The sequence below is a fragment of the Saimiri boliviensis genome, chromosome X (assembly GCF_048565385.1).
Source record: "Saimiri boliviensis isolate mSaiBol1 chromosome X, mSaiBol1.pri, whole genome shotgun sequence".
Classification (NCBI taxonomy): domain Eukaryota; kingdom Metazoa; phylum Chordata; class Mammalia; order Primates; family Cebidae; genus Saimiri; species Saimiri boliviensis.
The window spans coordinates 125,095,159-125,121,905 of NC_133470.1; the positions used below are offsets into that span (position 1 = coordinate 125,095,159).

At 39.6% G+C, this 26,747-nt stretch overlaps 1 protein-coding gene across 1 annotated transcript in view; it reads left to right on the forward strand.

Moving 5' to 3' along the window:
* The window catches only part of GUCY2F (guanylate cyclase 2F, retinal), a 97,439-nt gene that overhangs the window by 46,257 nt on the left and 24,435 nt on the right, over positions 1–26,747 (forward strand). The window contains exons 8-11 of the mRNA XM_003935862.2: positions 384–473; positions 7,099–7,275; positions 11,701–11,857; positions 17,141–17,290. Of these exons, the coding sequence (XP_003935911.1) occupies positions 384–473; positions 7,099–7,275; positions 11,701–11,857; positions 17,141–17,290 (574 nt within the window). The remainder of the gene's footprint in view (positions 1–383; positions 474–7,098; positions 7,276–11,700; positions 11,858–17,140; positions 17,291–26,747) is intronic.

Sequence of the window (26,747 nt, forward strand, 5' to 3'; positions counted from 1 at the left end):
TGGGAATTGCAACCACTGACCAACACCATTAATCGCGGAGAACCTGGTGCTACATCACTTAGCTATGAAAAAGTGAAATGACCTAGCACTTTCTGCAGTTAGTTAAGAGGCTTTGTAAAGAGTGGTATCATTCCTTTTCTGGAGTCTACATACTTGCAATTGTTTCCCTGTCTTGAGTAACTGTAATTTAAAAATTTAACTTCTGTGCATGACCTCATTTCAGTTCAGAATGCAGAATGTCTGTGAGGTGGAGGGTGGGAGAGAAGGAAAATGTCTATTTGGATTGGTGGTATAGCTATAAACCCTTTATGTGGAAGGGACATTGTTTTAAAACTGCTGGCAACTAAGTTTCATCACTACTCATTTTCTTTTTTTCTTTCTAGGGTGATTGGGTGTGGCTGAAAAAGCTCCCCTCTGGAGACTTTGGAGACGTTAAGTCCATCAAATCAAGTGCAAGTGATGTGTTCGAAATGGTATGAGAAACCTTCATTTATGTAAATTCCCACTAAAATCAATCTGTTCTCCAGAGTAACTAACATCAGAGCTGTTTAGGAAGACACCTTAACAAATCAGTGCAGGGCAACCGCAGGGTTGTTACTGGCTTGGTATGATCATATCATGCAATGGCAAAGATATGTGCTCTGGAGTCAAAGAGACGTGAAGCACTCAAATCTCAGTTCTACCACTTAAGAGCGGTATTAACTTGGGCAAGTCATATAAATTTCCTCAGCCTTAGTTTCCTTATTTGTAAAAGGGTTATATTCATGTCTATCCTCCAGGTTGGATGAAGATTTAAAGAGACAATACATGTAAACCATTTTGCACATTTCCTGGTGCACAGCTTCTTTATCAAGTGGTAGCTATTATGATTATTATCAAGTAAATATCCCATAATCATTCCAAATCTTAATTTTCAAGTCACCTTGTAATTTCTATTTAAAAAGCATTTTGTTTTTTTTTTCTAATCCCACTAATTATGTTCAAGGAGTCCTTGAGTGATTTGCTTAGGAAAGCAGCCTGTAGGTAAGGCAGGGATATTGATGTTCCTTCCTAAATCATTGTAAAATATTGGCTCCTCCTTGAACTGAGTCCATACAAGACTTATGAATGCTGTCTTGGGTTCCTTCAGACTCTTGAAAGTGGGGTTTTAAAAGACAATTATAAATTGCTCTACTTTTGTGGAGCAGGCAATTTCAAATCATTCCAACAAATCTGAATGAGGCAAGCACTGAACAAGTGAGAAAACAAAGGAAATGAAAGATGTGTGGCCTGTGGAAGATAGGACATGCCCTAGAGGTCAGGATGAGATGTCATGATTTGGTATTTTTCTTACATGTGATTGTAATGCCTGGAGATGAAGGTAAGATAATGAGACATGAGTCCAGAAGGGGGATCAAGGTCAGAACTAAAATAGACAATTCTACACTGGTTTGGTAATCCAGATGCTGAACAGAAGTCTAGATCCAAATTATGGAGCCAAAATAGGCCAAACCTGGGACAGCTGATACACTAAAAGTATGAAAATAATAAGATAGGTATTGACCCAAGGTAGACTGTATTAATGACATCCTTTTTTGGATAGCTTTTAATTTTGACATAATGTCAAACCTACAGAAAAGCTTCAAGAATAATTCAAAGATTCAGCAATTCTTTACATTTTGCCTGGTTGTTTTTTATTATCTATTATTTATCTACATTATTTTTCTAAGCCATTTGAGAGTAAGTTGTAGACCCTGTGCCCTTTTACCTCTAAATACATCAGTGTGTATTTCCTAAAAATGCTACAGTATAATGATCGAAATCAGAAAATGTAACGTTGCTACAATACTATTATCTAAACTACTTCCCATATTCTAATTTTACTAATGGTCTTGTATGATACAGTTTATATTCCCCCAGGCCAGTTTCCAATCCAGACTCACACATTTAGTTGCTGTGATATCTCTTTAGTTCCTCTTAATCTGTAATAATTTCTCAGACTTTCTTTGTTTTTCTTCATCTTGATATTTTTGAAGAATTCAGATCAATTATTTGATGAACTGTTCCTCAATCTCAGTTTGCCTGTGTCCCTCAAGATTCATTTAAACTATGCATCTTCAGCCAGATTACTACAGAAGTTAGGTGTCTTTTTCAGTGCACTTTATGAGGAGGCACTTTATCAGGATGATATTGATCATCCCACTATTGGTTATGTTAACTTGACTACTTAATTTAGGTAGTGTCTGCCAAGTTCCTCTACTGGAGAGTTACTGTTTTTATCTCATTTTAATTAATATATAATTTTGGGAGAGATACTTTGAATCTATGTAAATATCCTGTTCTTCATCAAAGTTTTACCCAATAATTTTGGCATGCATTGATAAATGTCGTATTCCATCATTCTTTGTACATTTACTAGTTGAGATTTTATTGTAAGAAAGAATCTTCTCTTCCTCATTCATTCATTCATTTACCAGGCGTCCCCAAACTACGGCCCCGTGGGCCGCATGCGGCCCCCTGAGGCCATTTATCCGCACCCCCGCCGCACTTCAGGAAGGGGCACCTCTTTCATTGGTGATCAGTGAGAGGAGCACAGTATGTGGCGGCCCTCCAACGGTCTGAGGGACAGTGAACTGGCCCCCTGTGTAAAAAGTTTGGGGACGCCTGATTTATAGTGATATAAATTCATACTAAACTCTCTAATTCTAATCCAGTGACACAGGGTTAATTCTTTTTTTTTTTTTTTTAACTTTTCCATATTTGTAATTTTCTTCTCCGACAGTGAAAAATTGCCCTCCCATTATCCTCATGACATCTATTTATGTGTTCCCTTTGCTGACTTGTGTGATGACGTCAGGTACAGAGTGTAACTCAAATTTAGAGAGAAAGCCAGGATTTTCTAGAATTTGCCATGTAGAAGTGTTCTAATGCTTTTTAGTTGAAGGCTTTTATGAAGCTGAAAGTGGATCTGATCATATTATCACTGAGTCCAGCACTGCCTTGACTACTTATGTGTATTTATGACCTTAAAACATTACGGTTGGGTACCAGGATCCAGATGGAAAGTAGATCCTCGTGAGCCAGATACAGAAAGGAGCAGTGCATAATGGGATGGATGTCCTTCAAAAACAAATAGCCAGAGTCAGAAGGCCACAGAACTGATAATTTTGAACATCTTTTAAGATCACAACTTCTGCAAAAGCATGTGCATGAAAATTAGGCTGTATCTCTTAGTCTCGTGTTCTTCCCCATAATGTGGAACAGATTGGCATATTCCCTGTACTCCTTTAAAGGCAAATGGAAAGTATCCTGTAGTTCTTTTTGGAAAATTCTCAGTTGTTAGAGATTCTCTTTCTTTAAAAAATGTGAAGAGGAAGAAATTGCAGTTGCTGTGAAACAAAGTATTTACTTTGTGGGGGGAAAAAAAAAAAGGAGGCCATTCTAGAGCCTCTATTGAGAATATTATCTTCTCTGGAGCCATTTCTTCTCCAGTGGTGGTTGTTATTATGCCTCAGTATCTAAGGATCATGATCATGTGGTGAAATTGTACCCCTTGCTTACTGATGACATTTCCCAAACAATGATTCTCTTCCCTTTTTTAAATACACACTCACAAGCTTTTGAGGCAAATGCCACTCTGTTTTAGCATCTTCTGCATCTCCTATTACTTCCATCTATTCTCCCTATTCACAACCCCTAATTTACTGAATATTTTGAGATATGGATCATGGCCCTCCTCTCTACTCCAAGACCTGATGTTATGTTGGTGACATCAATTGGACAACAATGGACTGCGGACAACTATGTATTTTGACTATTTCATTCTTTGCCATATCATCTTAATAATCTTCTCTTCCGTTCTAGTTTGGCCAAATATTGCTACCATTATATTAATACCTTGTGCTTTTCCATCATCTATAACTGCTACTAAAAATGCTTCACCTTCAAAATTATAAATTCATCACACTCTCTGAATTCAACCTCCTTTTATCCCAACCATGCCCATATTTGACTATATCAGGTCTTCCAGTCTACTGACCTCTGCTTTCTCCAAACTCACAAGTCTCTGTTTTGTTTACTTTACTATCCAATTCAGATCCTATAATCTATCATTTGAACACATTTTTATTAATATTTCTGTCTTTTTGGCCAGACACACTTGCAAAACTCTAGTTCTGTATGATCCCAACGTGCTCAGGTTCATTCATGTTGTAGCATGTGACAGGATTTCCTTCATTTTTAAGGCTAATAGTCCATTGTACGTTATCCATTTGTTCATTGATAAATGTTTGGGTTACATCCACCTCTTGGCTAACGTGAATAGTGCTGCTAGGAACATGGGTATAGAAATACCTCTTTGATACTCTGCTATTAATTCTTTTGTATATATAACTGAAGTTAGATGGCTGGCTAATATCATGGTTCCATTTTTAATATTTTCTATATACTTCCATACTGTTTTCTATAGCAGTTGCACCATTTTACAATCCCACCAACAGTGCACAAGTGTTCCAATTTCTCCATATCTTTGACAACACTTATTTCCTGTAGCCATCATAATATGTTTAAGGTGATATCTCTAAGAGGTTTTGATCTGCATTTCTCTATTAATTAGTAGTGTTGGCCATCTTTTCATAGAAAACTATAAGGATTTTTACATATGTCTTTTGTGAACATATATTTTCACTTCTCTTGAGTAGATACATAAGAATAGAACCAGGTCATAAAATACACATAAAATAGAGTAGTTTTATGTGTAACTTTATATGAAACATCCAAACTGTTCTCCAAATCAGTTAAGACATTTTACATTCCCATTGGAAATGTTCCAGTTGCTCTAAATTTTAGCAACATTTGTCTGATATTTGCCTTTATAGTGTGCTTGAAATGGCAACTTATAATTTAATTTGCATTTTCCTGATGACTAAGTTGCTGAGCACCCTTTTAATGTGTTTACAGTTCACTTGTATATCTTCTTGTGTGAAGAGTCTGTTCATATTTTTGCCCATTCTTAAACATTGGGAATTTTTTTTTTTAATTATAGACACCCTTTATATATCCTGGATAGTCTTTGCTGAACTATTTATTTTGTAATTATTTTTATCAATTTGTGACTTGTCTATGATGTCTTCTGTTGAGCAACATTTTGTTTCAAGGAAGTCTAATTGTCCAATTTATCATTTTATTTCTCCCTCCAACCCTCCTCAGTTTCCCCCCTCTCTTCCTTTGTCCTCCCTCTTTCTCTTCTTGTTTCTCTTTTTTTCTCCTTCTTCCTTTCCTCCCCTCCTTCCTTTCTTCTTTCTTTCTTTCTTCTTTCTTTTGTCTTTCTTTCCTTTCTCCTTTTTTTTTTTTTTTTTGGTGGCCTGTCTGAGAAATCCTTGTCTAGTTCAAGCTTCTGGGTCTAGGCCCATGATTCATTTTGAATTACTTTTCATGTACCGACTGAGACAATGATCAAGGTTCATTTTTGCATACAGATACCCAGGGTTCCAGTAACAATTGTCTTTAAAAAGCTTTCCATTCAATTAGTGTTGTAACTTGGTGAAAAATTAACTGAATAAATATGTGTGCATGGAGTTTTGGAATCTGTGTTCTGTCTCGTTCACTCACTGGTGTAATCATAATGCCAATATCACACTCCCTTGGTTATCATAACTATAGAGTACATCTTAAAGTCAAGTGGTGTAAGCCTCCAACTTTTTTTTTCAAGATTGTTTTGGACACTGTAAGTCATTTAAATTTTAAGTAAATTTTGAAGTCAGCTTGTTACTTCCACAAGGCTTTCTGTAATTTTTGATGGGGATTCCAATGAATTTATAGAGACATTTAGGTAAAATGGACATCCTAACAATACCGAGTCTTCCAGTCCACTAATATGGTATATGTCACCATTTATTTAAGTTATCTTTATTTTTTCTTATCAAAGTTTTGATGCTATTATACATGTTGAATAGAAACAGTGAGAGCAGACATCTTTTCCTTGTTCCTGGCCTTAGAGGAAAAGAAATCAATGTTTTATTTTTAAGTTTGATGTTACCTGAAGGTTTTCACATTTCTGAGTTTTTATGATTTATTAATCATAAATAGGTTTTATATTTATATTGCTACCTAATGCAATTATTCTATGATTTTGCTCTTTTATTCTGTTAACTTAGAGATTTATTAAACTTATTAACAAATAATTCACATAGTTTTTAAAAGAAGTATTAAACACATCTTGATATTCCCAAGGTGAATTCCACTTGGTCATCATATGTTATCTTTTTAATATATTGCTAGATGATATTTGCTAATTTTTATTTTTTATCGTACTTTAAGTTCTGGGATGCATGTGCAGATATTGCAGGATTGTTGCATAGGTACACACATGCCTTGGTGGTTTGCTGTCTCCATTTCCCCTGTCACCTACATCAGGCACTGGGAGAAATGCATGATATTTGCTAATTTTTTAAAAGAATTTTTGCATCTGTGTTTTTAAGAAGAATTAGTCTGTACTTTTAAAGTCAGTCAGGGTTATGTTTGGCTTCACAAAACAAGTTTGGAAGTCTTTCTCTTTTTCTAAAAGATTTTGTGTAATACTGATATTATTTATTATTTAAATTTTTAATAAATTTCATCAATAAAATCATTTGGTCTTTGGATTTTCTTTGTGGGATGTTTTTGAAAACAAATTCAATTTCTTTGCTAAATATAGGGCTACTAGGATTATTATTTCATATTGTGGTAAGTTTAATAAGTTGTGTTTTTCAAGAAATGTCAAATTTGTTATTGACTTTATTAGCATAAAGTTTTTATAAATTCCTTTTTCATCTTACTGATATCTGTATGATCTGTAGTGATACTAGATTTTTCATTCTAGATATTAATACTTTTTACTTTTTTCTTGATCAGTCTTCTTAGAGATTTATTAATTTTATTACTTTTTTTAAAGAAAAACATTTCAATTTTGTTAATTTTCTCTACATTTTGTCTGTTTTTCTAAATGATCTCTGCCCTTATTGTTATTATTTCCTCCTTTCTGCTTATTTTTGGTTTAATTCATTCATATTTCTCTAGCATCTTAGTGAGAAACAGAGATCCTTGATTTTGAGCATTCTTATTTTTCCCTCCTATTTCCAGATGAAGGACTTGCGTCATGAGAATATTAACCCTTTATTGGGTTTCTTCTATGATTCGGGGATGTTTGCCATTGTGACAGAATTCTGTTCCCGAGGGAGCCTAGAAGACATACTGACAAATCAAGATGTGAAACTTGACTGGATGTTTAAATCATCACTCCTGCTGGATCTCATCAAGGTTAATGGGAAGACTGAGGAAATCTTGGATTTTCTCTGTAGATTAGAACTTTAATATTTTGGGATATTTTATATTCCTCAGATCATTGTGATCATTTCACTCCTTACTTTCTGTATTAGTCTGTTTTCACGCTGCTGATAAAGACATACCTGAGACTGAGATGAAAACGAGGTTTAATTGGACTTACGGTTCCACATGGCTGGGGAGGCCTCAGAATCATGGCAGGAGGTGAAAGGCACTTCTTACATGGTAGTGGCAAGAGAAAATGAGGAAGAAGCAAAAGTGGAAACCCCTGACAAACCCACCAGACTTCGTGAGACTTATTAACTATCATGAAAATAGCACAGAAAGGCCAGCTCCCCATGATTCAATTACCTCTCCCTGGGTCCCTCCCACAGCACATGCAAATTCTGGGAGATACAATTCAAGTTGAGATTTGGGTGGGGACACAGCCAAATCACATAATTCCACCCTGAACCCTCCAAATCTCATATCCTCACATTTCAAAACCAATCATGCCTTCCCAACAGTCCCTCAAAGTCTGCAGCATTAACCCAAAAGCCCATAGTCCAAAGTCTCATCTGAGACAAAGCGAGTCCTTTCTGCCTATGAGCCTGCAAAATCAAAAGCAAGCTAGTTACTTCCTAGATACAATGGGGGTACAGGTATTGGGTAAATACAGCTGTTCTAAATTGGAGAAATCAGCCAATACAAAGGAGTTACAGGGCCCATGCAAGTCTGAAATCCACTGGGGAAGTCAAATTTTAAAGCTCCAAAATGATCTCATTTGACTCCAGATCTCACATCCAGGTCACACTGATGCAAGAGGTGGGTTCCTGTGGTCTTGGGCAGCTCTGCCCCTATGACTTTGCAGGCTACAGCCTCCCTCCTGGCTACCTTCACAGGCTGGCATTTTGTCTATGGCTTTTCCAGGTGCCCAATGCAAGCTGTCGGTAGGTCTACCATTCAGGGATCTGGAGGATGGTGACTCTCTTCTCACAGCTCCTCTAGGTAGTGCCCCAGCAGGGACTCTGTGTGGAGGCTCTGACCTCCCATTTTTCTTCCACAGTGCCCTAGCAAAGGTTCATACATCTTCTGAAATCTAGGTGGAGGTTCCCAAACCTCAGTTACTGACTTCTGTGCACCCTCAGGCTCAACACCACATGGAAGCTGCCAATATTTGGGGATTCCACCCTCTAAAGCCAAACCCCAAGCCTTATGATGGCTCCTTTTAGCTGTGGCTAGAGCAGCTGGGGCACAGGGCACCAAGTCCCTAGGCTGCACACAACACAGGGACACTGAGTCTGGCCCATGAAATCACTTTTTCCTCCTGGGCCTTCAAGTCTGTGATGGAAAGGGCTGTTAAGAAGGTCTCTGACATGGCCTGGAGACATATTACCCATGGTCTTGGAGATTAACATTAAACTCCTTGCTATGTATGCAAATTTCTGCAGCCAGCTTGAATTTCTCCTGAAAAAGTAGATTTTTCTTTTCTACTGCATTGTCAGGCTGCAAATTTTCTAACTTTTAAGCTCTGTTTCCCTTTTAAAACAGAATACATTTAACAGCATCAAAATCACTTTTTGAATGCTTTGCTGCTTAGAAATTTCTCCTGCCTGATACCCTAAATCATCTCTCTCAAGTTCAAAGTTTCACAAATCTTTAGGGCAGGAGCCAAATGCCACCAGTTTCTTTGCTAAAACATAGCAAGAGTCACCTTTGCTCCAGTTCCCAACTTCCTCATCTCCATCTGAGACTACCTCAGCCTGGACCTTATTGTCCATAGCATTATCAGCATTTTGGTCAAAACCATTCAACAAGTTTCTAGGAGGTTCCAAACTTTCCCATGTTTTCCTGTCTTTTTCTGAGCCCTCCAAACTATTCCAACCTCTGGCTGTTTCCCAGTTCCAAAGTAGCTTCCACATTTTCAAGTATTTTTGCAGCAACACCCAACTCCCAGTACCAATTTACTATATTAGTCCATTTTCATTCTGCTCATAAAGACATACCCAAGACTGGGAAAAGAAAAAGGTTTAATTAGACTTATAGTTCCACATGGCTGTAGAGCTCTCAGAATCATGGTGGGAGACAAAAGGCACTTCTTACATGGCAGCGGGAAGAGAAAATAAGGAAGAAGCAAAAGCAGAAACTTTTGATAATCCCATACGATCTCGTGAGACTTATTCACTATCATGAGAATACCATGGAGGAACCACCCCCCATGATTCAATTACCTCCCCTGGGTCCCTCCCACACACATGGGAATTCTGGGAGATACAATTCAAGTTGAGATTTGGGTGGGGACACAACTAAACTATATCACTTTGCTTCCCATTTTGCCCCGACCACCCTCCTCACACTCCTTTTGTCCATATGTGTTATATGATACAATTACAGAAAAGGTTTGCCTGTCCTCTCCCCAATTTGAGGTCCAGATTTTTCTTTCCTTCCTATTGCCATTGAGCACGCTTCTGGCTTTAGCCAGTCTTTCTTTCATCCAATTTCTCTGCTTTGTAGATGTGAGAAAGTGCTCATTCCCAGATCATTTGGTGCTGCTTAGCCCTACCTCCTAGTTTTCACCCTTTTAAAAGCTGGCTCAGTCTAGAACTAGGTGATAGGTCTTTACATACCACAGATGTATACATGGAACTCAGCGCCACTGGAAAACCAAAAGACCAGTGGATCTATCAGGCATCACCTTCATTGTCTGAGCCAAAGACTCCTAACAGCCAAGGTAGGGTTCATAGATTAGTCCATGGATGAACTTCTGAGGATCCCATGAATGCCATGGAATGATATGCAAATTCTGTACATATGCATTTTTTTACAGGGCTGATCTGCATACTCAATGACTTTTTGGGCTTCTTGCTTATTGATCAAAGTCTTGACCTTTTTCTGCTAGCCTATTCCTTTTTCACAGACCTTGAAAGGGAAAGACATTCTCTCATTCCAATTCTCTTTAAGATAGGTGTGATTAGCTTCCTTTTACAAAGGCTCAGGGAAGCTAAATGAGGTACATGTTGTTATATAGTGTCTGGCACATATAGTAGGTACTCAATAACTATTTCTCAGCCAACTATTAAGTGGCAGGGCTGATAATAAAATCCAAATCTTCTGATTCTTAATCTAGTACTTTTTCTGCTCACACTATAAGATAAGCCCAGTGAGTTAAGGGATTTCTAAATGACAAGGCTCTCAGTGCCATGATGAACGAAAAGCAACTGTTAGACAACATGGGGGAAATCTTGCCCACTGTAGACTCTGCTTAGAAGTACTGAAGAGTGCAGACTATCCAAGAGCACAGAGTGAAAAGCATCCAAGTACAAAGGGGTGTACCACTGCAAAAGAGCCAGATACTTAAAAGGACTTGTAGGAAACAAAGTTCTGAAATGATTGTACTAGAATATGAATGTATGTATATGCAGAATGATTAAACCCATCTGAACGAGAGTCCTGGTCACATTTGAACACCATAGGAAGGCTGCCAAGCAAGTGATCAGTACTAGACAGCTTTCTTCTTTTTGGTTGCCTATTTTTAATTACAAAAATAATATATTAAGTTTAAAAATCAAATGATTTTTAATGACATTTACTCAACCCTCTTTCTTCATACTTCCTCCCAAAGTTAACTACTGCTAACAATCTGGTAACCAACCTTGTAATTAATTTCATGTGTATTTATACGCATTATAGATGACATTTTTGTTTTTTAAATATACATGCTATCACATAGTTCTGCAATGACTATATTTCACTTAATTTATGGCTTAGAGTTGTTTCTATGTCAGCTACGTGCAGATCTGTCTTATTCTCTTTAAGTGCTGCAGAATATTCCCTAGTGTGAAGGTGCCACACTCTAGCCAGTCCCTTATTGATATTTAGTGCATTTCCAGTTATATACTATTATAAAAACAAAGCTACAACAAGCATTCTTTTTTTGTCCCTTTGTGTATACATGCAAGCATTTCTCTGGGGGAAAGGTAGAATCCCTGGATCATAGAGTACACATAGTTTACATTTTGATAGCTATTTCCAAATTGCCCATGCACAAGTTTGTCCCAGTTTCCATTCTTGCCAATAGTGGATGAGAGTGGGTTAAACCTTTTGGGGAAAATCAAAATCTCCATTCCTGGCAATTATATGTACATGGATCCATTCTGTATCTGGAATGTTAATAAATCTCCTAATGACACATAATTCTCTGCACACACAAGATGTCATTCTTCATCAAAGCATAAAATTTTAGAGCTAAAAAGGATCTGAAAACGGATTCATGTTGTCAAATATTTACTTTGTCAGCATAGAAGAGCAAAAAGCTGAGTTCTGGATCATAATAGTACATGCCATTAACAATCTCAGAAAGTGGTGTTAAAGGCATAAAAAGTTAAATTAGTTGCTAAATAAATCCTGTTTTGTCATTTACAGGGCATGAAGTACTTACACCACAGAGAGTTTGTTCATGGGAGGCTAAAGTCTCGAAACTGTGTGGTAGATGGGCGTTTTGTACTAAAAGTGACAGATTATGGCTTTAACGACATCTTAGAAATGCTGAGACTCTCTGAAGAGGAATCTTCTGTGGAAGGTAAGCAATGAATTGTACCTTCTGATGCACACAAAGTAACTCCAAAGTTCAAATGAAAATATGCACTGAATTAAAGCCTTAGGCTGATTTCGACTCTTCACTTTTGTTGAAAATCTAGTCTCATTTCCAAGCCAAGGGACTTGAATGAAGTAGGCCTGCTGTAACCTCGGCCCAGCCCAGCTTTCTGAACAAAGCCAGTGTAATAATGTTCAGTTCCTGCTGTGGCAGGATTAGGCTGTATTGTTTGGAGACCCCAGCAGTCCCTGGAAAAACTTGCTGAGCGCTAGGCACACAGTAGGTGCTCAATAAATACTTGTCAAGTTGAATAGAGGGTAATTTGGAAACTGGACCCCCACAAGGTACATTTTAGAATGGGATGTCACTACAGCATACCAGCACTGTCTCCGTCAGGGAGGAAGAAGCGAGGAGTGATCTCTCAGCAAATAAATGCTCTATGGGTTAGTTACGTGGGAAGGCTTCAGGCAGACCTATGGCCTTTTAGCTAATAAATGGGCATGGCTGTGTCAAAATCAAATAAAAATATAGAGAGAAATCTTTAAATGAAACATTTTATTTGGGAAAACAGAATTTCAATTTGTGGCATGCATACAGACCAGGGTGGCCCTTGGTATGTCCAAAGAGCACAGAAAGGTTGGGGGTTTTATTGAAATGTAAAATGATATATATTGTTTTTTAAAGAAAACTCAATGGTACTACCAAAATTTTTGGGAGCAGGAAAGCTCTGATTGGTAAGTGATGGCCATAGGTAAAACTAGTCTGAGGATTACGACAGTTTGTTTCAGCAGCTACTAGGTAAAATTGATCTTAAGATTATAGAAGGTCATTTTGGCATGTGGCTTGCATGATTATCCTTGGGCAGGCACTTGTGCCCCAAGTACTTTTCTTTTTCTCCTGTGGTCTGTGGACTCCAATTCAATTGGATATAACAAGATAACTCCAATTCATATCATCAATTTTCACACCAACAATGTCCATTTTGTGTTTTTGTCTTCTATCTAGTACACCAATGATAGCACTAAACAATGCTTGTAGGAGGCATAACAGATCAAATAAATAGGAGAAATCTGAGATTGGGGGTGCGTGGCGTGAGAACCAGGGAAGAATGAGCTGATAGATGAAAGAGACAGAAAAAACGGAGAGGGAACAAATATAGTGAAATACATATAGGAAATGTGGGCATTAAATGTTTTAACCAATATTGCAAGCATAAAGAGAGATAGTGACATAATAAGACAGAGAAACAAACAGCCCAAAAGAGAGAGAGAGAGAGAGATGCAAAACTACATCATATATCCATATTCTTAAAATGATCTTTGACATGCATTTTAAAACTGATGAATTTTCTACATAAAAGAAAAAAGAATGAAAGACACACAGAGAGAGACACATGCATAGACAGACAGTCCAGTCACTGGTGGCATAATGTTTGCTCTTTATAAGACTTGGGAATTATTAAATTTAGGGAATCATCTAGTCAGTTGTCTCCTTTTATAGATGGGACAATTGGAGCTCATGATTTGCTCCAAATCTGCAGTGACTTAGCAGCAGTTCTAAGGCTTCAAATTCAGGTTTTCTGAAGTCTAGCCCTTATCCTGTACAGATGGCGAGTACTTATCATTCTGTCAAAATCAATTCTCTATAAAATGCAATTCCTAGCTTCTCAAGAGTTCCATTTAGTTTCCAGATTGGCAGCTTTGAAACTTAAGAAAATCTAGTCTTAGGGTGGGCTCTCTTTTCTGGTTTTGTGATTTTGGAGGGACTATGTCAGTCTTATCATTTCACTCCATTCTCCAAATCGTAGCAGCAGTATGGCTGGTCAGTCCATTCTTCACACACTGCAGCCAGAGGGAGCTTTCTAAACTGCAAATCTGATCATGTAACAGCTGTGCCTAACTCTATTGAATGGCTTCCCATTGCTCTAAGGATAAAGTTCAAATTCCTTTACATGGCTTAGGAGCTGAGCCCTGCATGGCCTGGTACTTGCTGACCTCTTATGCTAACCACACTCCCGCCTCTGTCTTTATGTTCTGGCTATGATGAACTCCTTCTAGCGTTTACTTACAACAGGCTGTCTCTTGCTAACAAATCTCCACACAAGCTACGTCTTCTGCCTGGAACACTGTTTTCTTCCCATTCTTTCATATACCCAACTGGGTCTGGCTGAATTCTACTCCTTCTTCAGGGTTCAACTTAAGTACCATTGCCTCACGAGGCTTTCCAGAACCCCTATGCTGGGCTAAGTTGCCCTCTTTATGATCCTTCAGGGCCCTTAACTTTGTTGTGATACCATATGTCATTAGTATCACTCATTCAATTAGCCGTCTCTGCCCCCACCCAAGCAGAGGTGAAGCTCTGTGAAGGCAGGAAACAGCTTTGCCTCTCTCAATGCCTTTCACAGTTCCTGACAGAATATTTGTTGAATCAACAAATGAACCAAAAAAAAAAAAAATGAAATAAAGGAACTTGTCTCCCTACCTTAGATGATAATGCTAAAATAATCTTATAACTGAAAGGCCATTGGATGTCATCTGGCTCAACTTCCATTTTATAGATAGGGAAGCCAAGGTTCAGAAAGGTGAGCTACTTAGTGGCCAAGCTACGATTTTGAACCCAGGTCTCTGGACTTCCAGTTCTGTGTTCTTTTATACTATACTGCAGTGGCTCTCCAAAGTCCATTCGATCACCCTCGCAAAGCTGAGTTAGTTCTAGCTCCAGCAGATAAAAAAAACAAGCCAAAGTAATTTCTCTAGTTTTCCGGAGAGTTCAACACTAATGGTAGTTAGTGGTTGTTACTTGGTTCTAAGTGGAGGTGAGGAAATGGGGGTGGGTTGTAAGTATATTCATTACTGTCCACTCTCAATTATATAAGTATAGTGCAGAAAAGCCTCATTTTAGCCATTAACAACATACATGTAAGTGCTCTTTGAAAATACTATTTGGTAATGATTCTATTTAATCACCCAGCTTTTTACCAGAGAATTTTGCCCTCTTTTTCCTTTTTGTGCTTTTAAATTTGCAGGGAGAAAGGATACCAAAAGAAGCAGCCACATGCCATTTTTTCTCCTCAAATATTCACTCTTGCACTCCTCTCCAAAACCATGGCGCCTAAAATCCCATGACTGTAAATGTGTTCCTTTGACATTCAGTCACTCAAGTATCATTCATTGTTTTCCATTTTATTTGTAAATATCAATCGCCCTAGGCAGGGAGACATAGGGACACAATCACTATGTGAGTGTGCTGGAGACTTTCATGGGTGTGGGAGAGTGGTGGATGGTGGGTGGAAGCTCAGAGGGGCCTGGTGGAGAGACAAAGGCTGGGGACACTTAAAGAGCAAAGAGAGAAGATGGGTACATGATTGAGGGTGAAGCTGGAATTTCTTATTTCACCATTTTGATTAAGAGTGGCTGAAAATAAGAATTTCCATGGTGGATTTCTCTTTCCTGGGTTTCACTAACAAATCAAAATAATCTCACACCTTTCACCCTCCTTCCTATTTCATAGGACATTGTTTCGGGCTCTCTTCCCAATACCCCAAATTTAACAGGATGAAAAGTTAGCCATCACTTTCCCCCTGATACCGTCACCCATAGCAGACATTTGTCTCCAAACTCACTATCTGGATGTCACCTTGTGATTTACTCCAACTCCTCTCCTTCTCGAGGCACAGGGAGCCTATCCCTAGCCCTGTCACTTCCTTCTCCATTGTAGCCTTCCAATGTATCTGGGTCCCTACGTTGCTGCTGCTACCGCCACCCCCATTTAGGCCCCTCCCCTCACTACCCACTCTTACTGCAATAACTTCCTAGCGGTCTCCCTGACTGTAGCCTTTCTCCTTCAATCCAGCTTGTGCAGGTTGCCAGATTAATTTTCCTGAACAGGGCTTTCATCAATTCCCTCTCCAGCTCCAGCACCCCTACTGCCTTTTGTATTCACTCCAAATGCCTTCATTTGGCTCTCAGGGCCTCTCACCTTCTGCTCCCATTCTTCTAGCCACCCGCCCTCCCCCACTTCATCAACCTCATTTCTCATTTCTCATTATTCCTTAACAGAGCCCTTCTCTTTAGCCAAGTTAATCAGCTTACACCCCCCCACCCACAATTTGCTCCTTTCTGCCTCTTGTTCTTTTGTACATACTGTTCTTTCTCCCTGCAAAGCCCTTACCTTCTCAGCTCCAGAAAGTTGCATCCTTGACCTTCCTAACAAGCACATTTAAAATTTAACTTTTTCAGGAAGTCTTCTTGGATTAATTTAATCAGCTCAGTTTTTTCTTTATTAGTTTGCAACCGAAAAATGGCTGACATCTACCTGTTTTTGATTCACAGAAATGGCAACTTTATATAATTCAATCTAAAACACTCTTCTTCTAGCTTTTGAATACTGTATTTATATTGTTAAAATATATTTCTTTATATATTGCTTACAGTGCCTCCCCCCAAGAAAAGTTTCTGACATTGTCACTGCCATAAACTCTGAAAGCAGAAATAATCTTTTGCCCCCCATGGGGCATGAAATGCAGCAGAGCACACAATGGGTGTTTAACTTTGGCCTTTAATTGATTCATTTCCCTTTAGTGTATAGTGGCCCTCATCCCTGTCTCTCTTTTATTGCAGTTAGGGGCACATATGTCTGTCTTTCCTAATGGTTTGTGAACTCCTCAAGTTTGATTCATCTCTGGCACCACCTCTGCACCCAGCACAGTGCCTGGGAGATAGTAGACCCTCAATAAATATTTGCAGAACTGAGTTGAAGGAATTGTTGCACCTTTTGCACTGCAAGGAACAGGAAGGCTGGGGTTCTTCTAATCCTTTTAGGGGAGACCTAGAGAAAGCAACTTGTGAATCTCTTAGTCCCAGCACAATCTAATTATCAAACACATATAGATCTCAGCAAACAGCAAATCCATGGAAACCAGTGTGGTAGCATACTTGCCTTTCCCTGGAAACCTGCCAACTGCTACTTGCAGGCTCAAGAAAGCAAACACCAGAGAGTTTCTATACTCTGAGCTTCTGTGCCCTTCCCCACATTGCTGCTATCTCTGCCTGCATGGTCCTGGGGTTTAGAGAATAGTATGTTTTCTCTGTTCATAATTCCTTAGAAGGATAGATTCAGATCCCAGGGGAGTGGGGGGCACTAGCATGGCAGTCTGTCTAATAAAAATATAAGGCAGTCAATAAAGCAGCATGCTCAGAGCCCTTGAGGGCATTCCAGATGTTGTCAGTTAATCCTCCCTGCATTCATCACACAATGCTTTCTTTTTAGAGTTGCTGTGGACTGCCCCTGAACTATTGAGAGTCCCAAGAGGCAGCAGGCTAGGTTCGTTTGCAGGAGATGTCTATAGCTTTGCCATCATCATGCAAGAAGTGATGGTCCGGGGTACCCCATTCTGCATGATGGATTTGCCTGCTCAAGGTAAGTGCAAGGTGAGAAAAGGGCCCCAGGGGTCCACCATGATTGAGATCATCAGACCAACTCAGGCTGTCATGATTTTCCAGAAGAGTGTTAGTGCAGCCTGGTGCAGTGGCTCATATCTGTAATCCCAGCACTTTGGGAGGCTGAGGTGGGTGGATCACTAGGTTAGGAGCTCAAGAGTGGCCTAGCCGAGGTGGTGAAATCCCGTCTCTACTAAAAATACAAAAATTAGCCAGGTGTGGTGGCAGGTGCCTGTAGTCCCAGCTACTTGGGAGACTGAGGCAGAGAATTGCTTGAACCTGGGAGGTGGAGGTTGCAGCGAGGGGAGATTGTGCCACTGCACTCCAGCCTGGGCAACAGAGCAGAGTGTTAGTGCTAAGAGCTTGTTAGTCTGCAAGCAGCCCAACTTATGTACAGGTGGGACTTATAGCCAGAGAGCTTTAGGCATCTGGAAGAAATTTTCCCACCCAAGAAGCTGGTCCTTTTTCAGACTATGACATAGATCAGTGGCTTAGTGGACTGATGTCAATGCTTTTTTGTTTTTCTTTTGAATTTCACAGTCCCCTCTACTCCTTTGAGACACTCCCTGCCAAGTATTTTAGTATCCCTCGTGATGCTCCTGGATGTCAAGGCCTTACCACTTTTTCCCTGTGACATGCCCCAGGGTTCCATCCTAATCTCCCACCAAGACACTTGGCTATTAGGCTATCCATCAATAATGGCAAAATCAGTAGACAAATGCTTGAGGGGAAACAGGATATATATATTCTCAAACTATGAACCCACAAGATACTTACAAATTGCAAATGGAAAAAATAGAGTTTACAAGTAGAGGATCCTGTAGATACCACCTTAACCAAGCAATCAAGATTACCAATAATAAGCTATTACCAAAGAGTGGAACAAGATGGCCAAATAGACACAACTCCGGTGTGCAACACCCAGCAAGAGAGACGCAGAAATTGAGAGATCTCCTAGCTCCAACTGAGGTACCAGGTGCATTTCAATGGGTCTGGTCAGATGGTAAGCAAAGCCCAGCCAGGGCAGATGGAGGTGGGGAGGGGTGCTGCTTCACCCAGAAAGTGCATCTGACTGGTGAGTTGGAGGCTCCCCCTCGGCACCCCAGTCCAGATACAGTACTTTCCCCAAAGCCTCAGCAATCCACAGAACAGGAGATTTTTGCCAGTCAAGTGCGGGAATTACAAGTGCAGAGTTGAATAATAATCCAGGACAGTGTTCCGGATTGTTGCACATATCTAAGCAAGCGCATAAGCCCATAAGCCAACCGGGAGATACTGTGGACCGAGCTATCACCCCCTCCCCCTGCCTGGAGAGAGGGAGCTGAAAGTGGGAAGACAGATGGAGCAGAGAGGCAGGCCCCTCCCCCATGACTAGAGAGAGAGGGAGCTGAAAGCAGTGAGACAGACGGTGTGGCTGGGTGGGTCTCCACCCTACCCCACAAACCCCAGAGGGCTGAAGCACTAACTCAAGTGGGTTACACAGCCAGTGCCTCAGTCTGAGCTGAACCCTGAATGATCCAGTTCCGTGGAGAAAAGGCGCAACCCACCATTAAAGAGGCATGGCTAGGCTTCATGTCTTAACACAAAGCACAGGAAGCCTACATAGCAACGGGACGGGTGTTCTTGACCACCCAGCAGCACCTCCAGGTCAGTGGAAGAGGCGGGCTTAATCTCCCAGTGTAAACAAAAAACACACAAGAAGGCTACCTGGTAACCTTAAGGAGTCCCTGGAAACCCAGTAGCACCTCGACAGGCAGACAAGCGACCTCCCTGAGATCAGAGCCAGGTAAAACCACAAAGAAGGGAAAAAAACAGTGCAAAAAAGATGAAACCATCAAAGACCAGAATGCCTGTTCTCCTTCAAGGGATCACAACTCCTCATCAATACAGGAACACAACATGACCAAGAAAGAGTGTGACAAATTGACAGAAACAGGCTTCAGAAGGTGGGTAATAGCAAACTTTTCTGAGCTAAAGGAGCACGTTCTAACCCAATGCAAAGAAACTAAAAACCTTGTAAAAAAGTTAGATGAAATGCTAACTAGAATAACCAGCTTAGAGAAGAACATAAACAACTTGCTGGAGTTGAAAAATACAGCATGAAAACCACGTGAAGCAAACACAAGTTTTAATAGCCGAATTGATCAAGCAGAAGAAAGGATATCAGAGATTGAAGATCAACTCAATGAAATAAAAAGAGAAGGCCAGACAAGAGAAAAAAGAGTGAAAAGAAATGAACAAAGCCTCCAAGAAATATAGGTGAAAAGACCTAACCTACACTTGATTTGTGTACCTGAATATGACAAGGAGAATGAATCCAAGTTGGAAAACATGTTCCAGGATATTATCCAGGAGAACTTCCCCAGCCTAGCAAGATAGTCCAACATTCAAATCCAAGAAATAAAAAACTCTGCAAAAATATTCCTCAAGAAGAGCAACCTCAAGGCACATAATTGTCAGATTCATCAGAGTTAAAATGAAGGAAAAATGCTAAGGGCAGCAGAGAGATAGGTCAGGTCACCCACAGAGGGAAGCCAATCAGACTTACAGAAGATCTCTCAGCTGAAACCCTACAAGCCAGAAGAGAGTGGGGGCCAATATTCAACATCCTGAAAGAAAAGAACTTTCAACCCAGAATCTCATATCCAGCCAAACTAAGCTTCAATAGTGAAGGAGAAATAAAATCCGTTACAGACAAGCAATTACTGAGAGATTTCATCACCACCAGACCTGCCTTACAAGAGCTCCTGAAAGAAACACTAAACATGGAAAGGAACAAGTACCAGCCACTGCAAAAGCACACCAAATGGCAAAGACAAAAAATGCAATGAAGAAACTGAGTCAACTAACGGGCAAGAAAACCAGCCAGTAACAAAATGGCAGGCTCATACTCACACATAGCAATATTAATATTGAATGTAAACAGCCTAAACTCCCCAATCAAAAGACACAGACTGGCAAACTAGATAAAAAGTCAAGACCCATTGGTGCGCTGTATTCAGGAAACCCATCTCATGTACAAAGATACACATAGACTCAAAATAAAGGGATGAAAGAAGATTTACCAAGCAAATGGAGAACAACAACAACAAAAAGAAGGGGTGGCAATCTTAGTCTCTGATAAAATGGACTTCAAACCAATAAAGATCAAAAGAGACAAAGAAGGGCAATACATAATGGTAAAAGGATCAAGCCAACAAGAAGAGCTAACTATCCTAAATATATATGCACCCAACACATGAGCACCCAGATACATAAAGAAAGTTCTTAACAACCTAAAAGGAGATTTAGATTCCCACACAATGATAGTGAGGGATTTCAAAACTCCACTGGCAATATTAGACAGATCAACAAGATAGAAAATTAGCAAGGACATCTAGGACTCGAATACAGAGCTGGACCAAGCGGACCTAACAGACACATACAGAATGCTCCACCCCAAATCCAAAGAATATACATTCTCCTCAGCACCACATTGCACTTCCTGTAAAACTGACCACATAATTGTAAGCAAATCACTCCTCAGCAAATGCAAAAGAATAGAAATCATAACAAACAGTCTAACAGATCACAGCACAATCAGATTAGAGTTCAGGATTAAGAAACTCACTCAAATAAAACTTGAGTTTAAAACTCACAACTACATAGAAATTGGACAACTTAGTTCTGAGTGTCGACTGGATAAACAATGAAATGAAGGCAGAAATAAAGTTCTCCAAAATCAATCAGAATGAAGACACAACTTATCAGAATCTCTGAGACACCTTTAAAGTAGTGTCTAGAGGGAAATTTATAGCAATAAATGCCCACATAAGAAACGAGGAAAGATCTAAAATCAACACTCTATCATCAAAATTGAAAGAGCTGGAGGAACAAGATGAAAATAACTCAAAAGTTAGCAGAAGACGAGAAATAACTAAGATCAGAGCCAAACTGAAGGAGATAAAGACACAAAAAACCCTTCAAAAAAAAAATAAATCCAGGAGCTGGTTTTTTGAAAATATCAACAAAGTAGACAGACTGCTGGCCAGATTAATAAAAAAGAAAAGAGAGAATAATCAAATAGATGCAATAAAAAATGATAAAGGGGTTATCACCACCAATTCTACAGAAATACGAACTACCAGCAGAGATTACTAAAAATGACTTTATGCACACAACCAGTAAATCTGAAAGAAATGGATAAATTTCTCGACACTTGTACTCTACCAAGACTAAACCAGGAAGAAGTTGAAACCTTGAATAGACCAATAACAAGGGCTGAAGTTGAGGCAGCAATCAATAGCCTACCAGCCAAAAAAGTCTAGGTCCAGAAGGGTTCACAGGCTGAATTCTACTAGACATACAAAGAGGAGCTGGTTCCATTCCTTCTGAAGCTATACCAAACAATACAAAAAGAGGGAATCCTCCCTAACTCGTTTTATGAGACCAATATCATCCTAATACCAAAACCAGGCAGGGACTCAACTAAAAAAGAAAACTTCAGGCCAATATCCATGATAAACACAGATGCAAAAATCTTCAATAAAATACTGGCAAACTGAATGCAACAGCACATCAAAAAGATTATTCATCACTATCAAGTAGGCTTCATCCCAGGATGCAAGGCTGTTTCAATATATGCAAATCCATAAATGTAATCCATCACTTTAAAAGAACCAAAGACAAAAATCACATGATTATCTCAATAGATGCAGAGAAGGCCTTTGACAAAATTCAACAGCCCTTCATGCTAAAAACTCTCAATAAACTAGGTATCAACAGAACATATCATCAAATAATAAAAGCTATTTATGACAAACCTACAGCCAATATCATATTGAACGGGCAAAAGCTGGAAGCATTCCCTTTGAAATCAGGCCCGAGGCAAGGATGCCCTCTCTCACCACTCCTGTTCAATATACTATTGGAAGTTCTAGCCAGAGCAATCAGACAAGAAAAATAAATAAAGGTTATTCAATTAGGAAAGGAGGAAGTCAAACTGTCTCTATTTGCAGACGACATGATTGTATATTTAGAAGACCCCATCATCTCAGCCCAAAATCTCCTCAAACTGATAAGCAACTTCAGCAAAGTCTCAGGAAACAAAATAAATGTGCAGAAATCACAAGCACTCCTATATACCAATAACAGACTTAAAGAGAGCCAAATCAAGAACGAACTCCCATACACAATTGCTAAAAAGAGAATAAAATACCTAGGAATACAACTAACAAAGGATGTAAAGGACCTTTGCAAGGAGAGCTACAAACCACTGCTCAAGGAAATAATAGAGGACACAAACAGATGGAAAAACACTCCATGCTGATGGTTAGGAATAATCAATATCATGAAAATGGCAATGTTACCCTAAGTAATTTATAGATTCAATGCTATTCCTATCAAGCTACCAATGACCTTCTTCACAGACCTTGAAAAAAACCACTTTAAGCTTCATGTGGAACCACAAGAGAGCCCACATAGCCAAAAAAGTTCTAAGCAAACAGAACAAAGCCAGAGGCATCACACTGCCAGACTTCAAACTATACTACAAGGCTACAGTAATCAAAACAGCATGGTACTGGTATCAAAACAGAGACATAGACCAATGGAACAGAACAGAGGCCTTGGAAGCAACACCACACATCTACAACCATCTGATCTTTGACAAACCTGACAAAAAAACAAGCAATGGGAAAGGACTCCATGTTTAATAAATGGTGTTGGGAAAACTGGCTAGCAATGTGCAGAAAGCAGAAACTGGACCCCTTCCTGTCACCTTACACTAAAATTAACTCCAGATGGATTAAAGATTTATATATAAAACCTAACACCATAAAAACCCTAGAAGAAAATGTAGGCAAAACCATCCAGGACATAGGCATAGTCGAGAACTTCATGACTAAAACACCAAAAGCATTGGCAACAAAAGCCAAGATAGATAAATGGGATCTAATTAAACTTCAGAGCTTCTGTACAGCAAAAGAAAGAATCATTAGAGCGAACCAGCAACCAACAGAATGGGAAAACATTTTTGCAATCTACCCATCTGACAAAGGGCTGATATCCAGAATTTACAAAGAACTAAAACAGATTTGCAAGAAAAAACAAAAAAACAACAACAGAAAAACCCATTCAAAAGTGGGCAAAGGATATGAACAGACACTTCTCAAAAGAAGACATATGTGAGGCCAATGAACACATGAAAAAATGCTCATCATCACTGGTCACTAGAGAAATGCAAATCAAAACCACAATGAGATATCATCTCACGCCAGTTAGAATGGCAATCATGAAAAAATCTGAAGACAACAGATGCTGGAGAGGATGTGGAGAAATAGGAACACTTTTACACTGTTGATGGGAGTGTAAATTAGTTCAACCATTGTGGAAGACAGTGTGGCCATTCCTCAAGGATCTAGAAATAGAAATTCCATTTGACCCAGCAATCCCATTACTGGGTATATACCCAAAGGACTATAAAGCGTTCTATTATAAATACATATGCACATGTGTGTTCAATGTGGCCCTGTGTACAATAGCAAAGACCTGGAACCAACCCAAATGCCCATCGGTGATAGACTGGACAGGGAAAATGTGGTACATATACCCCATGGAATACTATGCAGCCATAAAAAATGATGAGTTTGTGTCCTTTGTAGGAGCTTGGATGAATCTGGAAACCATCATTCTCAGCAAACTGACACAAGAATAGAAAACCAAACACCACATGTTCTCACTCATAGGCTGGTGTTGAACAATGAGAACATGTGAACTCAGGGAGAGGAGCATCACATACCGGGGGCAGTTGGGCAGGGTTAGGGGAAGGACAGTGGGCAGTGGGAGGGTGGGGAGGGATAACATGGGGAGAAATGCTGTATATAGATGAAGGGGGAATAGAGGCAGCAAACCATCTGGTTATGTGTGCACCTATGCAGCAACTCTGCATGACCTGCACATGTACCTCAGAACCTAAAATAAAATTAAAAAAAAAAACCTATTACCAGTAATACGGCACATCCATGTTATGTACGCCTTGACATGATACACTAAGAAGGGCACAATGTCACCTCAGTGTTATTCCTGATTAAAAAAATACATAACCTCAATCTGATAATGAGAAAATAATAAGAAAACTTTAGACAAACCCCAGCTGAGAGACATTCTACAAAATAACTGGCTAGGATGAATCCAAAGTATCTAAGTCATGAAAGACAGGAAAAGAATGAAGAACTATCACAGACTGAAAGAGACAAAGACACAACAATTACATGAAATATGGGATCTTGAACTGGATTGTGGAACAGAAAAAGGACATGAAGGGAAAACTGATGAAATTCAAATAAAAACCCTGGTAATATTATTGTATAAATGTTAATTTCCTTTGTACAATAGTTCTGTAAGTTATTAACAATAGGGGAAGCTGAATGAAGGTGTACAGGTGATTGTACTATTTTCACAACTTTTCTGGAAGTTTAAATTTAAAGATAAAATCTTTTAAAAATAAAAAAAAAAAAAGAAAAAAACTAAAACCACTTAGCTAGCCTTTGTCCCACTCAGGGTCCTACATCATTCCTCTACTTAAAGACCTCCAAGTGTTCCTCATCACTTGTTAAATGAAGGTGAGACTCCTCCCATGAAATACAAGGTCATTCACATCTGCCCCTTAGCTACCTCTTGAGGTTTATCTTCTGTCACTCTCCATATCCCAGCTAAACCACATGACTGGCAGGGCCCTGCAAGTATCATGGTCTCTCCCATCTCTGTGCGTTTTCACATACTATTCACAACATTTGGAATTTTCCTACCTCTTCCCAACCTTGCCTCATCCAACTCATGTCATCTTCTCTGGCAAACCCTCTATGACTTCTTTAGCATGGGTCAGGTGCCTTTTCCGTACTCACAAGTGCCTATCTCAGCTAGAGCACTTATATTGTTTGCCAGTGTTTATGGCAATTGGACTGTGAGATCCTCAAGGGCATGAATCATGCTGTGCCTAAGCAGAGAGGTGACCCATTCAATTTGATGGTGTTCTGAGAAAGGGACAAAGACTCCATCTGCCAGAGAATGAATGGGGCAGTCAAGTTTCAGGGAGTACATTCTCATGGAATCCGTTGTACTGAGAACAAGATGCTGTAACGGAGAAACCATTACTGTTACAGCCTGACCTGGGTTAAAGGAACAGAACGTGTGATGTTACAAGGAGCTGAGAAGTCAGAGGCAACTGCTGAAATTCTTTTATGGAGGCAAGGGGCTCATATTAGGGTATAAAGCAGCACTGTTGGAGTGTTATAGCCAATTCAGGGGTGGGAAGGGCATACTGGTGGGGCAACTAAAGCTTGGTTCCTGATGTGGTGATTAGAATCGGAGCTGGTGGGGAGGGGACTAAAGATGAGAAATGAGCCTGAAGAGATAGGGGCAAGTGCCTGGATTTTACTCTGCGGGTGATGGGGAGTCATAAAAGGCTTCTGAGTAAGAAAGTGACAGGGCCAGATCTGTGTTTTAGAAAAGGTTTGGAGAAGGGTAGGCTGAAAGCCGAGAGATTAGTTTGAGGCCCCCTGTGGGTTGCTGGGGATATTGAGCGATAACGATTTTTTTTTTTTTTCCTGCTGCCAGGGAGTTTTTCTTTTTGTAAAAAGGTCAGTCTGACTGATCTAGGCCTTTTGTCACTAATGGCTGTTGGGTCTAAGTAGGGAGTCTAAGAATTCCCAGTTGAAGTCTGAGACATTTGGAAGCGGGACAGTGTAACAGATTGAGATTGCCTGGGTTCAAATTTCAACTCTGTCACTTACTAGCCATGTGACCTAGTAAATGAAGTAAATAACTCTCTTCATGTCTCAGTTTCCCAAGCTATAAAATTAAAATAAGAGTGCCTACCTCACCTGTTTTTATGTGAGAATCCAGTGAAATAATGCATGCAACGAATTCAGCACATTACTGGTACATAGTAAATGTTCCACGGAAGTGGAGCTCAGTCCAGCAACCAGGAGGATCTTGATGAGGCCTTGAACTGTTGACTGCAGTTCTTAATTCACTTTGCCTAGACACTAGGTAGAGATCTGGACCTGGGCTGGGCCTGGCTTTGTAAGAAGAGGTAAGTGGGTCTATTGTGGGGATTGGAAGGCTTAGATGATTGGGGATGGGTGAGGGGAGCCAGGTCACTGAAGTTACAGCATTAGAATTGATATCACATAGGCAGTATCTAAAACCTAGCAAAAGCAGAATAAAGTTGTGTCTAAATAATACCAAGCATCCAATTGATTAATTTCTCACCCCTCCCTCATTGCCTCATGTAGATTTTGCTCAAATATAATCTATATTCAGGCCACCTAAGAGAGAGCAAATGAGGTGGCCCTTCTGTGTTATCTCCTAACCATCTCCTTCATGGCTAAAAGTCAGTTACCTTTGCCAAATCTTAGTGCTTTTCCCCATGATTTGTAAATTTACTCTTCTTGCAT